The sequence below is a fragment of the Humulus lupulus genome, chromosome 6 (assembly GCF_963169125.1).
Source record: "Humulus lupulus chromosome 6, drHumLupu1.1, whole genome shotgun sequence".
NCBI lineage: Eukaryota > Viridiplantae > Streptophyta > Magnoliopsida > Rosales > Cannabaceae > Humulus > Humulus lupulus.
In genome coordinates this window covers 119,870,164-119,888,996 of record NC_084798.1, presented here as the reverse complement: position 1 = coordinate 119,888,996, position 18,833 = coordinate 119,870,164, and the positions used below count along the sequence as shown (strand labels likewise).

Genomic DNA, 18,833 nt, shown 5'->3' with positions numbered 1-18,833 from the left:
TTCTATAAACTCATCCCTACGATTAATATAGGAATTAAGTCTATAATAATTAAAACGGTGGGTCAAACTCATAAAGTAAGAAATATTTGTGACTCTCGCCTACCGGGACACATGGATTTTCGTTGCTTTGATCGGATGGATAGGTAGTTAATAAAAGTCTAGGATGTTTTATTAATTGAGATGTTTCTCTATTTAACTAAGTGAATATTTGTGACTCTTGCCTACCGGGACACATGAGTTCATGGCTAGTTAACGTACCTAAGAAATAGAAGATAAGTGTTTTAGTATTTTACTTATCTCAAAACATTTTGTATCTTATGTTATTTCTAAAATTTTGATGAATAAATGTTTGTCAAGCAATGCATTAATTTCTACATAGTTGATAATCGTAGCTCTAGGCTTCCCACCCCATACTCCCTCTAATCTCTAAGAATTTCTCTATGGTTAGAACCTCGCGAATTTTTTGTCCAACGACAACATGGTGTTGATTATTTACAAGATTGAGTTCATGATAATCAAAGATATTCCTATTTTTCCTATGCAACAATCACCAAATCCTTGAAAGACGATTGTTGGGGGTGGGTTGAGCAAAGGAAAGAAGGCTAATACTACCAAACATGCTCAAGGAGAAGTTTCCTTAAGCTTCTTCTTCGAAGAGAAAATGAGGAAGAAATTCAAACAAAAAGAACAAGAAGACCACTGGCATAGCACCAAATGATGCTAAGCATCATTGAGCAAGGCCTGATTATAAGTACACCAAAGGGGAGTGTTTCCAACTGCAAGGAGACTGGAAATTGGGACAAGATTGCCCAGTACTCAAGGCATATGAAACCCAAGATAATGAAATATTTATCTTTGATGCATGTTATTTTATAGGTTGATTCTTCAGTTTTGGATCGCTGAATAAAGATCTACTAACACATACATTTATTTGTTTTCACCTTTTTCAGCATTATCAAAGTCGTGAAGGATGAAAAGCTAAATCTTGGAATCTGAAAAGGGTTGTTCGTATCATACAAGGCAAAAGGATAAGCTTGAATGAATTTTGGAAATAAATATATTTATTTACGACAATGTTTATTTTAATCCAATTTTCAGTGGAAATTTTTACAAGTAATAAAATTTTGTTTCTTTAAATGGATGTGAATTGTGGGGTGGATGTATGGAAAATGGGCTATACCTATTACAACCAGATGAACCATATGTACTAAATAATGAAGCTTTTTAAGATAGCTAAGCCTAGGACCGTTAAACGAAAAAGGTCAATAACGTTAGAAATGACGTACCTTTGTCATCTTCGCTTTGGTCATATTTGTTATGATAGGATTCAAAGGCTAGGCCTTTGAGGGAACTCACCTAAGGTGACCTACCAATTTGTGAATGTAATCTCGAGGGAAAAATGACAAAGAATCCATTCTTTGTTATAGGAGAAAAGGGCCAAAGAACCACTAGGGCTAGTGTAACGTCCCAAAAATGCTAATAGGGTTTAGTGCCTTGATTGGCATGCCGGTAGGGCATAATTGGATATATGTGTTATTTATTGATTAAATGTGTGACTATGTGGATATATTTGTATTATATGATTATATTTATATGAATGTTTATGGGTATTCAATATGCATGTAGGCCCGTTCTTGCCTATAAGAGCATATTGGTAATTTCGGACCGTTGTGGGAATAAATGTGATTATATGTGTTTATGGTTGGAACCACATTATTATGTGGATATATTTGTATTATACGACTCAAGACGATCCTAGTGAGCGGATTAGTGGAATAGTCACAGTAGGGTCTAATACCCGGCTCGGGGTGAGCCTAGGGTTATTCCCACATTATTATGTGGATATATTTGGGAAGCTTAATGTATATTTGGGATTTATCAAGTAATGAGTAAGTATTTTGTAATTAGTTGGGTATGTCGGGATCAATTGGGAATTTGTAGGATGACTCGAGGAATTAGCAGGAAACTGGGAGAATGACTGTTTTGCCCTTAACGGAAACAAAGGGCTGAGTTATCTTGAGGGGTATTTTGGTCATTCGATTAAAAGATATACTCAGATGAGACTCTAGGAAACAATCAGAAACATTAGGAACATTTCTCAAACTCTCTCTCCCTCTCTTGTGCCTGAAAGTTTGTTGAAGGAGAAGCTTGGGAATTGAACCCTGGGGATTGAAGAATTGAAGCTAGGAGTAGGCAAGGAACAGCTGAGGATTGAGCTATGACTAAGGTAAGATTGTAAGCCCTAATATGATAAATTATGGTTGGGTTTGGATATGTGTAGGGATGCTTAGGATAGTTTCTGAATTTGGGATTTAGGAAAATTTGAAGTGGTGTTATAGCCTATGTATGTTGTTTATGAGGTGGTAATGGGAATTCTGGACCTAGTTTTGGCTTGGGTACATATTTAGGGTTGAATTCTGAGACTGTGAGTTGAGGAAAAATGCAAAAAACCCAAGGATTTCTGGGTTCACAGGGGCGCGCCGCGACCCGCGTGACCCAAAAGGGCCTAGGGGGCTTGCTGACTTGTGGGTGCGCCGCGGCCCTAGAGGGTAAGTTGCGGCCCACCTCCCCCTAGAACAAGAGGCTGGTTCCTCTGACTTAGGGCGTGTAGCGACGCTTAGGGCCAGGTCGCAGCTTGCCTAGGCAGCCATAGCCAAGATTTGTTTTTAGGCTCGGGGACTTAAACCTAAGCGCTCGGGACGAATTCTACTACCTGATTTAGTAGAATTCGAGGTCCCGGAGGTTAGTATTTGATTCCAAAGCATTTAATTGGATTAGATTTTGATAGTAATCCATTTTTGCTCGTAACTAGGGTTACTGTCAAGGCTCGAGATTGATGATCGCGCTCAGGACCACTCCATATCCTCCGCTCAGGACTCGAGGTAAGAAATCTACACCCGAGTTATGAATGGGACTGAGATCCCCTGTGAATGAACATATGTGTTATGTAACCTTTATATCTGTTATGTGCGATGTGAAAGTATAACCTACGGGAATCGGGGCTGATGTTGAGTGTACTGAATGCTGCTCGGGCTAAGCGAGTCGGGATCAGCTAAATAACCAGATGGTTCGGCTCAAAGGTGCTGACACCTAATTAACTGTATTAAGCATGGTTTATATGTTTGGATTAAACTATTGTTGTTGCCTACTTTAGCCCTTGTATTCTGCTGTTAATTGAACTGATTGATCTAAATTTTACTATGTACACTCTGTTGTTATTAATACTTGTTGATTATGGTTTTCTTGCTGAGCCTTGGCTCATGGGTGCTACTTGGTGCATGTAAAGGCAAGGGAAAGTTGGACCAGACATGATTTGGAGAGCTTTGGGGGTGGTGTGTACATTGGCAGCTACTCGACCACCATGGCCGAGGAAATTAGAGGGACTAGAGCCAAAATTTGTATTTTTCCATTTAGGCTGGCTGTAATTATACTAGCTTTTGAGGGTTGTAACAACCATGTAAACATTATTTTTGGGGTCCCATGTATCAAACTTTTATTTTAATAAAAATTAACCATTTTACGATCAAAATCTTTTAACCCTAACCTATCACTTGACTTTAGAAACACACGTATGTTCAAACAACTTGATTAGCAAGTCTTGCATATTCTAAATACACATTGAAATGATCTTGGTTATTCTGGGCGTTACAGCTAGTATATTCAGATGTCTAGGGATAAATGAATGTTCAAGCAAGGGGTGGTTATGAGTATTTCATCACCTTCATTGACGATTGCTCTATAGACTCAAGTAAGTACCTAAATCATAGGAATTCTAAGAATTTGTTTAAGTAGTTCAAAGAATTCATTGCTATGACTTTAAAACCATAGTAGGTAAAATGTTAAAGATCTTGTGATCTTATTGGCATGGATGATATTTGGATAATCACAATCAAGATCATTAATTGAACCTGGAGAATTTTCTGAAGCAACTACCCCCAAGGACTTCGCAACAGAACGATGTCGCTGAGCGGCATGAATTGTGCATTTATGAAAATGTGTGTTCTATGATAAGCTATTCAACTCTACTGACTTCTTACCCTTATCTTTTTTAAAGACATACTACCTAAACTGCATGTGAAATTTTTTAAATGTTGTGTCGTCTCAAAGTTGTCTCTAAGACACCACTAGAATTATGGAATGGTTGTGAACCTGGTTTACGTTATTATGGAATTTGGGGGTGTCCTGGTTATGTCCAGAGGAAAAAGGTAGGAAATCTTGAATAGCAGACTTAGGTTTGTTTGTTTGCTGGCTGTCCTAGAGGTAATCAGGGTGGTTTGTTTTATAGTTGAGTAGACAATAAAGAATTTGGCTCTACAAATGCTACTTTTCTGGATAACGACTACATAATAAATTTCAAGCCTTGTATCAAAATAGTATTAGATGGAAAAATGATAAACTATTGTTCCATCCTCACCGATGCAAGTCAATGAAAATAAGGTTTATTTAGACACCACTACCGAAGTCAGAAGGTTAAAGTGCCTCGTCGTAGTAGGATGTTTCTGGGAAGTCGGTACCTATGAGATGGATAGTGAAACCCACAAGCTGGTTGGGAACACAAGTAACAATGATCCGTTGGCCTTTAAACAGGCAATGGGTTGGTCTGAAAAGGGTCTTTGACTCGAAGCCAAGTACCAGGAAATTGAGTCTAAGAACTCTAAATTTGTCTGAGATCTTGTAGATGTGCCATTGGACTTTAGGCCCATGGGGGTACAAGGGGACCTATAAGAAGAAGAGAGGAGCTGATGGAAAGGTCGAGACATTTAAGGCTCAACTCATGGCACAGAGAGTAAGTTGACTTAGAGAAAACTTTTTCATCGGTAGCCATGTTAAAATTCATTTAGTATACTCGTATCCATAACCACAACTCTTAATTAAGAGATAAGGAAAATGGACATCAAAGAAGCATTTTAAATGGATATCTCGATGATACCATTAATAAGGACTTATCAGAAGGATTTAAAGTAGTTGGAGAAGAAAGTCGGTAAGTTGAGTAGGTAAATCTATGGACTTAAACAATGCTTCGAGCTCTTGAAACTTAAGGTTAAATGGAAGCATTAAGACTTGTGGTTTTGAAAAAATTGTAGTTGACCCTTGTGTTTAACAACTTATGGAAAAATACATTGTGGTGCGCTTAATCCTGTATGTATATGATATCTTACTCATTGGAAACAATGTCAAGAAATTGTCAAACATAAAGAACTAGCTGGAAACGAAATTCCTGATTTTGTTGTAGCAACTCATGTTCTTGGTATTCACATCATTAATGACAGAAAGAACTGAATTTTGGCTCTAACCCAAGTGGCCTACTTAAGTGAGGTGCTTGGGCATTACTCTGTAACAAATTTCGAGAAACGATGTTCAACGTCTTGCATTGGAATTTATTTTTCTAAGCAACAATCTCCACAGACACCTCAAGAGAAAGAAAAGATGTAATTAATTCTTTATGCATTTGCAATTAGAAGTCTAATGTAAGCTATGTTGTGTGTTGTGACCAAATATCTGCTATATAGTGGGAGTGGTGAGAAAGTGCTAGTAAAACCTTGGAAATGAACAATAGATTGAGGTGGGTATCTTTGATGGACTAGAGACTATATGTAGTCTTTTTAGGTGGATCTTTGAACCTGTTAGGCTACATAGATTTAGATTTTAGACTGATGTTGATGACAGGAAGTCTACTTCTAAAAAAGGTGTTCAGTCTTAGTAGAGCTATGATTTGGAGAAGCGATAGGTTGTCTGCCATCTTAGTAGCTATGATTTGGAGAAGTGTTAGGCAATATGTCATTTTAGATTCCACCTTGGAGACTGAGTACATAGCTGCATCTATGGCGACTATGGAAATAGTTAGGTTGACAAAGTTCTATACGGATATCGGTGTTATTCCAAAAATTGATAAACCACTTATTTTTTCTAGTGACAATAATGAGACAATATCTAATTCAAAAGAACCTCGAAGCTACGAAAGAGCAAAACATATAGAGAGAAAGTACCACATTATCGAGGATGTGTGGCTAAGGCGTAATGTGAAGTTGATGAAGATAACGTTAGAAGGCAATCTTTCATATCCCTTTACTAAGATATAAGCAGAGAGAATAATTGTGAAGCATGTAGAATGAATGGTTTTGAGAAACATGTCCCATTTGTTTTAAAAGAGCAAGTTGTAGTTTGTTAGACTATATGCCCTTATAAAACCATGTCAGACATGTAACGCAATTTTATATTGTCAATAAAAGTATAGAAATCATTTAGTTTGACGACCGTGTTGCTTGCTTGTTTTATAACATGATTATTAAAATAATACAAACATTTATAAAATCATGAACATATGAATGGTTACAATTATACTGACTAGGTCACAGTGGATTATAGTTGTAATTATATGTTCAAAGGAACGAGTCCTAAGATTAGATCAGTGCATTGGATTTTCACTGATTATGCAATCTACGATATGATCTACTTACACATTCGGGTTGTGATGTCCTGTCCAAGGCATTGACCAAGTAGATAAGATCAGATGTAATTGGTTACATCACACTAGGACCGATATTGATTATTGATAGATAAATAAGTATCATTGTTATTGAATTTAATCAATGCCACAACGTTGACAATAGGTCAAGTTAATCTTAATTATGAGTGACAATACTCTGCAAATTGTATTATTTAAATCTTTAGACTTGTTCGTTACAAGCTTACCCTACGGTCTAGCCCATACTTACATCTTGGAGATTTAATAGTGTAGTTGAGTGGGAGTATTATTCATAGATATGAAATCTATAACTTCTGTATGAGAAGTGAAAATATGATTTCCCTAATTCCTTTGTTCAAAAGGTTAAATGATTGAGATCTCATTTATGTGATTAAGTTCACAAAAATATCATTTATAAGGAACTTAATAGGACTTAAGGATAAAATACTAATGAGGGGTAAAATGATAATTTGCACCCAACTCATTAGTAAGTGATCGAGAGAGGATTGACTGACTGTAATGGTTATAACAATGGATAACATATTTATGGTTTGGAAAATACGTTCTATGAATTCAAGAGTTCAATTCCGAGTCTATAGTAGTGTCACGAGGAATTAATAAGGTAGTGAAATTATTCGTAAATAAATTTACAATAACTTATTGAAGCTTGATTTCATGGATCCATGTTTTCTTTCATCACATTTGAGTAAATCATCTAGAATGTCTCAATTAATTGATTTGATAATCAGTTAGGATTTATAAAGTTGACTAGGTCAATTTGGAAAATTTTACAGAGATATAAGATTTAGAGAATAAAATAGAATTTTTTGGCAAATTTATTAATATTGATAAATTGGTGTCAATATAAATAAATAGAGTTTCAAATTATAATTAGTTAATTTGAATAAGGATTTAATTAATTAATTATCTCATAAATAAATAAAAAAGTTTTGAATTTAGGCCCAATTGAGATTTAAATTCAAAACAAAGAGATTGGACCCAAGTCTATTTGTGGGAGCCCAATACTTTTATTTTTTTTGTTTATTATCTTTAATTAATTTAAATTTAAATTTAAATAATTCTCATTAAGTTTCCTGTATAAGGAATATGATATGTAGGGTTTTCATGAGTTAATCTCAGTTGATTCATTGGATAAGTGAAAATTTAGACAGTCTAATACTTTGTTGGTCACTCACTCTCTTCTTCTTCTCTTCTAGATCTATATCTCATGTGTTGAGAACCATCACATACTAGTTCTCACTACTACAAAACTGTACTTAGATGACACACATGAGACGACGGTTTTAGTAGACCTGTCTTCTTATGTTAAAAATAAACATATGACGACTGACTCTCTAGAACCGTCATGCCATGCACAACAAAACTTACATTAGACAACAGTTCTTAGAAGAATGTCGTCACGTGTTTATTTTTAACACAATTAGACAGATCTACTTAGACTATTGTCTTATGTGCGTCGTCTTATTATTATTATTATTTAAGGCTTATTGAGATTTTTTCCCCCGAACTATTACCGATCCAAATCGTGCCCCCCGAATTTTTGAACTGGTTAAAAATTCCTCCTTAATTATTCACGTTACTGAAATGTGGAACTTCCTTCCAATTTCGCTAATGGAATGGTGATGTGGTAGTTTGGTGGCCGATGTGGTATTGCCACATCAATGCTTCATTTATAATATAAATAATAAATAGTATTCTTGCCCCCGAACTATTACCATTACTAAATTGTGCCCCCTGATTTTTAAAAATTTACAATTAAACAATCTTTTGAATATTAAAAAAAAATTAAAAAATCATTAAAATTAAAAAAAAATTGATGGTGACAAAAAAATGGCTTAGGTGTTGGGCATGCGTCAGAATGAGGGTAGTGACATCGTCGACAAATTGGGCTCATGCGGGTCCCTTGCGACATTCAACTTTGGTGTCGCCTATATCGCTTTAAGTTTTTATTTTCTATGATTTAATTTTAAAAAAATGATTTTTTAGTTTAATGTTTTTGATATTTTCTTTTAAATATTCAAAATATTGTTTTAATTTTAAATTTTAGAATTCGATGGGCATAATTTGGTAACTGTAATAGTTTGGGGGGTAAAAGCCTATCTATTTTTTAAATTATACAAGTAGCAATCTACATCAGCACTCCAGTGTCGCCATATCACTATTCTGTTAGCAAAATTGGAGGGAAGTCCCTCATTTCAATAACATGAATAATTCAGGGGGAATTTTTAACAGGCCAAAAAATTCAGGACACACGATTTGGTAGTCATAGTAGTCCGGAAAAAAATCCTAATAAGCCTTTTTTTTTAAAAGGGTATTAATATATTTAATATTATTGGATCACATATATATTTTAATATTTATAAAAAATATTGTCTAGACATATCTATTAATACTTTAATTAGTTGTTAAATTTTTATATATAATATTATACTTTTAATTAATTATATTATATTAATAATACTTAAAACTTAAATCAAATATTCAAAATATCTTTTTAATTTTAAATTTTAGAATTCGATGGGCATAATTTAGTAACTGTAATAGTTTGGGGGGTAAAAGCCTATCTATTTTTTAAATTATACAAGTAGCAATCTACATCAGCACTCCAGTGTCGCCATATCACTATTCTGTTAGCAAAATTGGATGGAAGTCCCTCATTTCAATAACATGAATAATTCAGGGGGAATTTTTAACAGGCCAAAAAATTCAAGAGACACGATTTGGTATTCGTAATAGTCCGAAAAAAAAATCCTAATAAGCCTTTTTTTTAAAAAGGTATTAATATATTTAATATTATTGGATCACATATATATTTTAATATTTATAAAAAAAATTGTCTAGACATATCTATTAATACTTTAATTAGTTGTTAAATTTTTATATATAATATTATACTTTTAATTAATTATATTATATTAATAATACTTAAAACTTAAATCAAATAAAATCATGCATATGTCTAATATTAAGATATATTACTCATGCATATGTTTCTTATTTTTTTTAAACTAAAAATAATTTATATAAAAAAAAAATTTAATCCACTTGTAAAAAAAAGATTATTCCTTAAAGAAGAAAAAAAAATGTTTGCATATTTAATATGTGATATAATTTTTTTTTTAAAGTAATGAGTCATATACACGAAATTAATAAAACAAAACAATAAGAGACTCACTCAAAATAACCCTCAATCGTCAAAAATAGCCCCAAATGAAATTTAACAAAACAAGAAAAATCCCTAATCTTTTAATTCTACCAGTTGGCTTCTCTGAAACTCACTCAAAATAGCCTCAATTGTTTTTCTCTCATGCTCACCAGCTCACTCGCTCGATCTATTCTCTCTCACACTCAGCCCTCTCGATTTGTTCTCTCACTCAGCCTTTGCAAGAACTCAGATCTCGTCTCTCTCCATAACGTTGAGCTGCTCTCTTTCACACTCAGCCTCGGCAAGAACCAGGCGACCCCCCCGTCGACGCAAGACTAGGCGACCCCCCCGCCGACGCAAGAACCAGGCGACCCTGGGGTAAACTAGGCAGACCTCCAATTGTTTATGAGGTAATTTTTTTTTAGATTCAATTTAATATGGAGAAAATACTTTAAATATAGTCACTGTATTTTTTTGTGTTGGAATTATTTTTAATTAAGAGAATCACTCTGCAACCGAGAGTTTTATGTGTACATAAAAGATTGAAGTGCTGGTTTTTGTTGAGTTTTAAAGTACTTGTTTGAAGAGTTCTTGTTCCTAATTCTTTCCTGTGCATACCAGTTGTTTATTTCATTGTTTGTACTGAGTTTGAGTGCATAAAGGTTTATTATTGGTGCTAAGGTGTCATTACAGGATCTTGATATTGTGTAGGAGTTATTTTTGGGTGTTCAAGGTGTCGTTACAACTGAGAGTTGTCTTGACAACACCAAGATTGATTTTTTTCTTCACTGTTTTGGAACAAATGTTTTTTTTTTAAATTCAGAGCAAAGGGATCAAAGCTAATACAATAAGAGAGACAATCTTGTTCTTTTTGGATTTTAAGGCATTTGCTAGAGGAAAAGTGAGAGGGAGAGGGGAGATAAAGGAATGAAGTCTCCATTTTAATCCTCCAAAATTAATCTTTCCTATGATAGGATGGAAGAAGGATTGGATGGATGGAGAGTTTTGGAAGGATGTGAAGTATGATGGAAGGAGATGGATATTAGGATAAGAGTAGAAGAGATGGATGGCAAGTATATATATAAACTTACTACATTACCTATTATAAAATAGATATTAATTTTTTAATTTACATTTTTTGTTTTGTTCTCTCATCCTCCCATTTTTTAAGGGATTGATTTTGGAGGATTAGGAGGGAGACCTCATCCCTCATTCTCTCATCTCCCTCCCACTTTCCCTCTTGCCAAACAATTGATTTTGCTCGCCTTCTACCCTTCTCTCCTACCATGTCCATCCTTTCAAAAACCGATTGATGGGGAATGTGGCCTGGTCAAGTGACAGTTCATTATGATCTGAATGAACATAAAGCTTTATCTTTCTATTGTAAAAGTCTGCAAAGTGTTCAGTGAAGTAAATCGATTATGAGAACCTTTTTGGATTTGAAATAAAATGAAAATAATTTTGTAAACCAAATAATACTAATTTAAAGCTTAAAAATAGTGTCAAATGGTAGTTTTTGAAGTCACATCCCTCAAATGGATTAGACTAACTCTTCTGTCTTCTGTGAGTCTGCAACCAAGAGAATATACTGGAGGAATTTCATCAAACATGTTAATAGACACTGCTCTGAAGGGAATATATATAAAAAAAAATGATCAAACACATTCAAAGTAATATCTATGGTGTTTACCACCAATATTGACAATAAACAAACTATTATTTATTATTCTCTTCCATGGGCGCATAGTTTGTTTAATTATTTTCCGTTTTTATTAGAATTTTAGCATACTTATTACTTGATTATGAATATCAGGTGGAGGACAATGTTTGTAATTTCAGCTATACCCTTTATTCTACTGGTAGTTGGAATGTGTTTCTCTCCAGAAAGTCCTCGATGGCTTTTTCAGGTTTTTCTCTCAGAAGTTCTTTTCTGATGCTAGTGGAGTTGTTAATGGCTTTGATGGGTTCCTTAAGCTGTTGATAAGTACATATCATTTGTATTAGTTGTTCATTTAATGAATATATATATGTATATATATTATATTTTTTCCTTTGGCAGCAAGGGAAGATTCCTCAAGCAGAAAAAACTATCAAAACATTAAATGGAAAGGAGAGAGTTGCTGAGGTTATCCGAGATTTATCAGCTGGAAGCCAAGGTTCGACTGAACCTGACGCAGGCTGGTTTGATCTGTTTAGTACCCACTATTGGAAAGGTAGAAACATAAGTTGATTGAATTATTTTGTCAAATATTGTGAAGAGATGAATATGTGCTTTAGATAATAAGATGATTTGTCAAGTTCATAATTCTTGAAGACCAAAACTAGAGTAATTCCCATTGATTGACGGGGCACATATTGTACAAATTTTCAAAGTTCCATCAAAGTTGCCACCACATTCTGTGTTTGTTGAACATTTTGCATTGCAATTAATTTCGACGTCACAGACTGAAAAATTTCAAGTTCTTCTGGTAGTAAATATTTTGATACTTTAAGAAAAGTAAAATCTCAATATAATGTGAAACTGGGTTTGAATCAACATAAATATACTAGGAAGGAAAGGTTGCAAGGCAATAAGTAAGGAAATATAACTTTCAATAAAGAAACCATTATTACGTAAATTGATCTCCATCTTGCATTCTGCTACCAGAATATGATTGCATATATAGGCTGAAGAGAGACTAGGCTGAGAATTAATGTTGTTAATCTTTTTCCTTTCTTTCTTTTTCCATGACAACTATTTCTTGTTGCAATTGTTAGCGTTGGTGCAGCACTTTTCTTGTTTCAACAGTTGGCTGGGATCAATGCTGTTGTATACTATTCAACTTCTGTATTTCGTAGTGCGGGGATTGCCTCTGATGTTGCAGCAAGTGCTCTTGTTGGAGCCGCAAATGTCTTTGGTTAGTTTCTGTGTCTTTTGTACTTGGTTTTCTAAATTTTGGTTTCACTTTGCATCATGCCATAAAGACTTCCAACTGATTCTCTTTTAGGCACAGCTGTTGCATCATCCTTGATGGATAGACAAGGAAGAAAGAGTCTTCTAATCACAAGCTTTGGTGGAATGGTACTGTGTTTTTTCCCCCATGAACATTTATGTGTATATAGATATACGTATTTATACTTTCATCAACTGATGTAAAAAAATTATGTTTTCTTGTATTCCACTATATTCAAGAATATAGTGATAAGCTTTGTATATGTTAAAGGGTTGTTAAAGCTCTGTTTTTCTGTTAAAGAATTTAATTGTAGGATTTTTTTAAGTTGTTGCTAGGTTAGTTACATTAGGGATGAATCTGTATTTAAGAACTAAGATTGAAAGGAGACTCAAACAGAAAGTAGACAATTTTCTTGTTTAGGGAGAGGAAGCTTCTAGAACTAATCCAATCTGTACTTGGGATTGCTTAGTCTTGCTCTCTTGATCCAATATTAGACTAGTGCACTGACAAGAGTCTAATCATGTAGCTTGTGAACTTGGACACTGAATCTACATAGATTATAAAGAGAAGAAAATTCTATTTTACTACCAATCAACTACTAATGAATTTATGTAGTAATCAAGAGCAAAGTTTGTACCTATCCAATAAGGCAGTGCTTGAATTAGACATATATTGATGGTACTACTTTCACCTGTTGCTGTGTTCCCAATTACATAAAATATATTTTGACAGAAGTGTGATATCTCTGAAACCTTGCAAGTAGCGTGTGGGATGTTCTGTTTTTGAGTCTTTCAATGTGAAACTTTCTCAGTTTATGGTATTATTAAAACTGATAACGCTCTTGCTGACTTGTTTAGGCTGCCTCTATGATGCTGCTTTCTCTGTCCTTTACTTGGAAGGTTCTGGCACCATATTCTGGCCCCCTTGCTGTTCTTGGGACTGTTTTGTAAGTTTTTACTTTTCATGGCAGCCTTTGAAAAGCTTTTTTTCTTTTCTTTTTTTCCTTCAAAAATAAATATAATGTAGTAGTACTCTGACTCAGTGAGTCCCTTCACATAGTGACCATTTTATCACCGTGAATTCCTGAACTTGGCCTTTTGTTTCATTAACAGCTATGTCTTGTCGTTTTCACTTGGTGCTGGTCCTGTGCCTGCTCTTCTTCTACCAGAGATATTTGCTTCAAGAATCAGAGCAAAAGTAGTTGCTTTGTCATTAGGAATGCATTGGGTGAGTGACTTTTTGTTCTGTTTTTTATGTTATGCACCAGTGTTTTCGTACCTATATAATCAAATTTCTTTGAACTTGTGTACTTTCCACTTGATGAATAATTCAAAGAATGCTTTCCTTAGCTGTACTATATTCAAGGCAAGGGAAAAAAATGAAAAATATATAGATAAAAAGAAAATAATGCCTAAAATGTGAACTATTATTTTTCTTATCATATAGTTTTGAGACAATCCATCGATGAGCAGACTGATGGTGGTTCCATGGATGTTGACCACGAGGAGGAGGATAATAATAAAGAGAACGCGGAAGATAAAAAGAAAACACATAAGGGGACACGAGGCATAGTGCGATTGACGAAGATCATAGCAGATAAAATTAAAGGAATCAAACGACATTTGAGGTTCAATAGCAGGGGGCAATCGATTGGGACCCCAAATAGAGAGCTTCAATGTTATTTAGGAATGCAAGCCAAAAGTATGGTGGCAATTAACATTGACAATTGGCGCGAAGTTCCTAAATCTATATTGGACAGCTTATGGAAGGATGTCAATGTAAGACATTTTACTATGTTTTGAAATAAATGGATGAGTTTTATATTTTCTTTTGCTTACAAAGTTTCTTAAACTATTTGCAGCTAGCTTTCCACCAAGATGAGAATATGCGAAAAAATATTATTGGCTCAGTGGTTAATAAGTGGAGACAATTCAAATGTAATTTGAACAAGAAGTTTATAGTCCCTTACCTTAATGACCCATCTCTTTTGGAAGCAAACCCTCGTGGTCTCGATAAACCTCCACCAAGCTATCATATAGAAGAAACACATTGGAAAGAATTTGTCAAGAGAAGGACATCCAAAGAGTTTCAAGATTTTAGAAAATTACAACAAGAAAGGCATAATCATTTACAATACCCTCATAGGACTTCACGCCATAGCTATACTGAATTGGAAGCTGATTTAGTAAGTACATATATAGAACATATTATGCCTGATTTTATGTTTTCTTCATTTGATGTTAAAATTGAGCTAATTCTATTACATGCAACAAGCTAAGTGGGGCACAACAGAGCAAATAGATCGATCTATACTCTGGAAGGAGGCCAGAAAAGATTCTTCTGGCAACTATGTCACCGAGTGTGACAAGGTCAAGGGAGAGGCCATCGTAAGTTGTAAAATGTTAAATGACTTTTGGTAATTGTTTTATATTTTAGTAACAAACATATAATTGATTAAATTTTGTACACGAAGACATGCTTGAGCAAAGAAAAGAAGGCAAACTGATTGAAATCAGAACAAATGACATCCTAACACAAGTGTTAGGTACTGCTAAGCACCCCGGTCGAGTTCGAGGCCAGAGTCGAGGTGTCACACAAAGAGACTACTTTCATAAGCCTGTTGGGGGGGGGGGGGGGGTCTAAGAGGCTTGCAGAAAAAACAAATTGAGTTCGAACGATAATCCAACATACGACATAGGGAAGAGATTGAAAAGTTGAAAGAATCATTCATGTCCAAGCTTGAAGAATTATCAACCAAGATGGCACATATGCAAGCTAACTTTGATAGTCATTCTAGCTTTGGCAGCCATTCTAGAGTCAATACAATAGAAGTTGAGGCCCCAATTGACACTGCTCCAGAAGTTGAGGCACCGATGGACACTACTCCAGATGTTGAGGCACCAATGGACACTACTCCAGAAGTTGAGGTACTGATGGACCCTACTCCAGGAGTTGAGGCACCTGTTGACACTAGTACTTTGTATGAGACACCTACACCTTCACCTTCTATTCATCCTGAGCCACTAAAGGTAAATTCTCTTATATTTTTTAAGAAATGATTATTTAACTTATACTAACTATAACATCATTGCAGAAAGATGTTAAGTGAAAATTATACATTGAGCAAGGTGGTGATGTTGTGGCTCTTGGACGGGTGGTGGCTACCAAAGGCAATGTACATGGGAAAAGTTTAGCACCTGGTAACTATCGCGTGGTTGTTGATAGATGTCTAGATGGGAGTACAAAACTACCTGTCTCAGTTGGGGATGAGATGACTCTTGTGGTTCATGCGGTCAACAGTTATGTTGCTTGGCCATCGCATCTGATCATTACTTATGATCGTGAACAGGTAACTTTTAGTGTGCTGTAAAATTTTTCATCTTGAAAGATCCATACATGTTTAATTTCAGGGAGAGAGAGGGAGTAAATTGTGTAATAGATGGTGATTTTGACAAAGAAATATATGGTGTGGTACTAGTGAGGAGCCATGTGCCAAAGGAATTGACATAGCATACTTAATTAGTCTCTTAAATTATATATTTACATTATTGGTTTTGGTTAAAATACAACCTATAAATTGCAAGTGCTGCTGGAGACAGATAATAAAATAGTGTGTTAGAAACTTCTCTTTTGCGATATTTTCAAAATGTCTTTCTCATTATGCCTCCCATGTACAACCATATATGTTCACACTCCTAAATTCTTACATTTTTTAATACATTTGTTCTCACCTACTACAACTAAAAGAATTATAGCCCTCCATGAAGAATATTATATATATATTTATACATGTATATATGAAAGGAAGAGATCAATTTTGGACGGGCATTTGCATTGATAATAAATTGAATGTATTTTGTGATTTTTTTATCTAACTTTTCTATGTTAATTGTGAAGGAACCCAAGAGACTAAAGAGAAAGAGGATTTCAGCAGCTTGTCTGCCAACACAAGACCTAAAACATCCTCCACAACATCTTCCCACTACTCAAGAAGAGGCAGGATCAAGTATGGTTAGTAAGTCGCCGATTATCTTCAAGGTTCCCACTGGACTTCCCATGTTTTTGAAGATACTTCTAGGTTCAGTTAAGTACGTAGAACCAGGATTCATGATTGACATTCTCATGGAGAACAATATTATGGGCGAACAATATACCTTATATATCTCACATGAGGATATAGTACACTTTGGACTTATGGAAGAAATCGGCGCGTCTTGCATTTCATTCTATATCAGGTAAATTTTAAATTAATAAACATTATATATTTTAGTTTCTTTTTAAGTATAACTATAATATCATTAACTTTCATGTATGTAGTATAATATATTCCGAGTTGTGCGATAGAGAGATATCACACTTTTTTGGTTTCATTGAGCCATCGTGGTCATCGAGAATTGGGACAAATATGGATAATCGGGCTGAAATTATCTCAAGAGTGTATCAATAACACAGTAATGGGTCAAACATGGTTAATGCCATATCATTTCTTGTAAGTAAATTTTTCATTTAATATTAATTTTACTTACACCTTATGATGTTTATTTTAATAACTTTGTTTAAATGCAGACGTCACTAGATGTTAGTGATCATTGATCCAGATGACCATACATGTTACTATCTTGTTCCACTTAGAAAATCTCCTCCAAATGATTTGAAGAACCTTATGAACAAGTAATACATTTGAAACTCATTTTAGAATATAATATGGTTATTTGATATGGAAATAAAAAATTAATATGCTCTTCATGTTGATGTATATATAGTGTCTCTTCACACATTAAGCGAAAGACAGGAAGGAATGAAAAAAATTACAAGTGGAAAATAGTCAATTGCCCTCGTCAAACATCGTCAGTAGAATGCGGCTTTTATATCATAAGGATGATGAAGGACTATTGCTTGAATGAGACACCAATGCGATGGCTAACTAGTAATGTAAGTGTATTTATTAGTATTGAACTACAATTCTATTGGATTTAATTTCTAACTTAGTTTTTATTTTGTGTTTTGTAGTGTGGTGGAAAGAATACATATATACTTGGTGAAATTAATGAAACTCCAAATGAATGGGCAGCCAAGATTCTTGAGCGGATGAGTCATAGTTAGAGTAACTTTTGAAATCAGAATTAAAAAATATACTAATTGTAGTATTTAGTTAGTACTTACATAGTTATTCCAAGTGTATATTTTGATATTGTAATTTTAGATTTGGAACATGCTGAGTTCTATTGATTTTGTCTGCCTATTGATTATGTCTGAACTATGTTGTTATTACACAGGAAATTATGAATGAATAAAGTGGTTGAAAATAGAGAAATGAAAAAATTCTCATATTCTACATGGGACGTCGGTCTCCATGAACTTATCGTCTTATGTATTGCAGGGGACGATGTTTGCACATAAATTGTCATCTCATGTACTGCAGGAAGATGACGCTTTAGTAGGAACTGTCGTCTCATTTATTACAGTAGATGATGCTTGCACAGAAATTGTTGTCTCATGTACCACAAGAGACAACCTTTGTATAGGACCCATCATCTCATGTACGACAGGAGATGACACTTTTATTTCAACTGTCGTTTTATTCTTTACATGGCATGACATTGCATAGGACGACGGTATTAGAACCGACGTATGAGAGTCCATACGACGGTTTAAAACCATCGTCCCATGTCAATTTTGTAGTAGTGTCTAGGTTGATCAAATGTTTGGTGAGGAAGATTGTGTTGCTGATTTAGTTCAATCTCTTGATAATACTCTGCTATAGAAATGAATCAAGTCTTAGAGAGATTGAAGATGTGAATTGTTCTAGTTCAGCTCCGTAATATATATAAGTTTCTTTACTCTGTTTTGTGTCAATTTAATAGAAGCATGTTCTAGGAATTTACATATTTGTTTGATAATATGTAAATTACATGAAGATAAATAAGATTGTGTTATATGTATTTCTTACATTACCTACCTCATAATTGTACTAACGCATGTTTTTCAATTGTAATTCATATATTTTATTGGGTTGAAAATTTCAGGAGAATGATCGGCTATATCTGTGAAGAAAACGATTGGTGGTGTTCTTTTTTCAAGCTTTGCCTTTTAATTACTTATTATTCCAGCAGGTAATTGAAACATTGTAATACCGAGTTCCTATTTCATTTCATAGATATAATATATAATCTCTAACATGGTTTCTTGTATATTGTTTTTCTCGTATACTGTGTAAGAAAGTTCTGAGATGTATACATTGCTGTATTGATAATTGCAATAAAGGTGG

The 18,833-nt window shown here is 34.3% G+C and overlaps 1 protein-coding gene across 1 annotated transcript; it reads left to right on the top strand.

Moving 5' to 3' along the window:
• The first annotated feature begins 14,840 nt into the window (after positions 1 to 14,840).
• On the top strand, positions 14,841 to 17,794 carry LOC133785414 (uncharacterized). Its single transcript, XM_062224654.1, has 9 exons — positions 14,841 to 14,952; positions 15,055 to 15,594; positions 15,660 to 15,914; positions 16,463 to 16,800; positions 16,883 to 17,000; positions 17,142 to 17,236; positions 17,329 to 17,497; positions 17,576 to 17,663; positions 17,769 to 17,794. Exons 3-9 carry the CDS (start codon positions 15,837 to 15,839, stop codon positions 17,792 to 17,794), a joined length of 912 nt encoding a protein of 303 aa, XP_062080638.1. The 5' UTR covers positions 14,841 to 14,952; positions 15,055 to 15,594; positions 15,660 to 15,836.
• The last annotated feature ends 1,039 nt before the right edge of the window (positions 17,795 to 18,833 follow it).

Bases quoted from the DNA above. Each gene is read 5' to 3' on its own strand.
- LOC133785414 (XM_062224654.1), top strand. From the start codon at position 15,837: ATGACTCTTGTGGTTCATGCGGTCAACAGTTATGTTGCTTGGCCATCG. The intron at 16,801-16,882 runs GTAAATTTTAAA...TCATGTATGTAG, and splicing joins TGCATTTCATTCTATATCAG to TATAATATATTCCGAGTTGT. The intron at 17,498-17,575 runs GTAAGTGTATTT...TGTGTTTTGTAG, and splicing joins TGCGATGGCTAACTAGTAAT to TGTGGTGGAAAGAATACATA.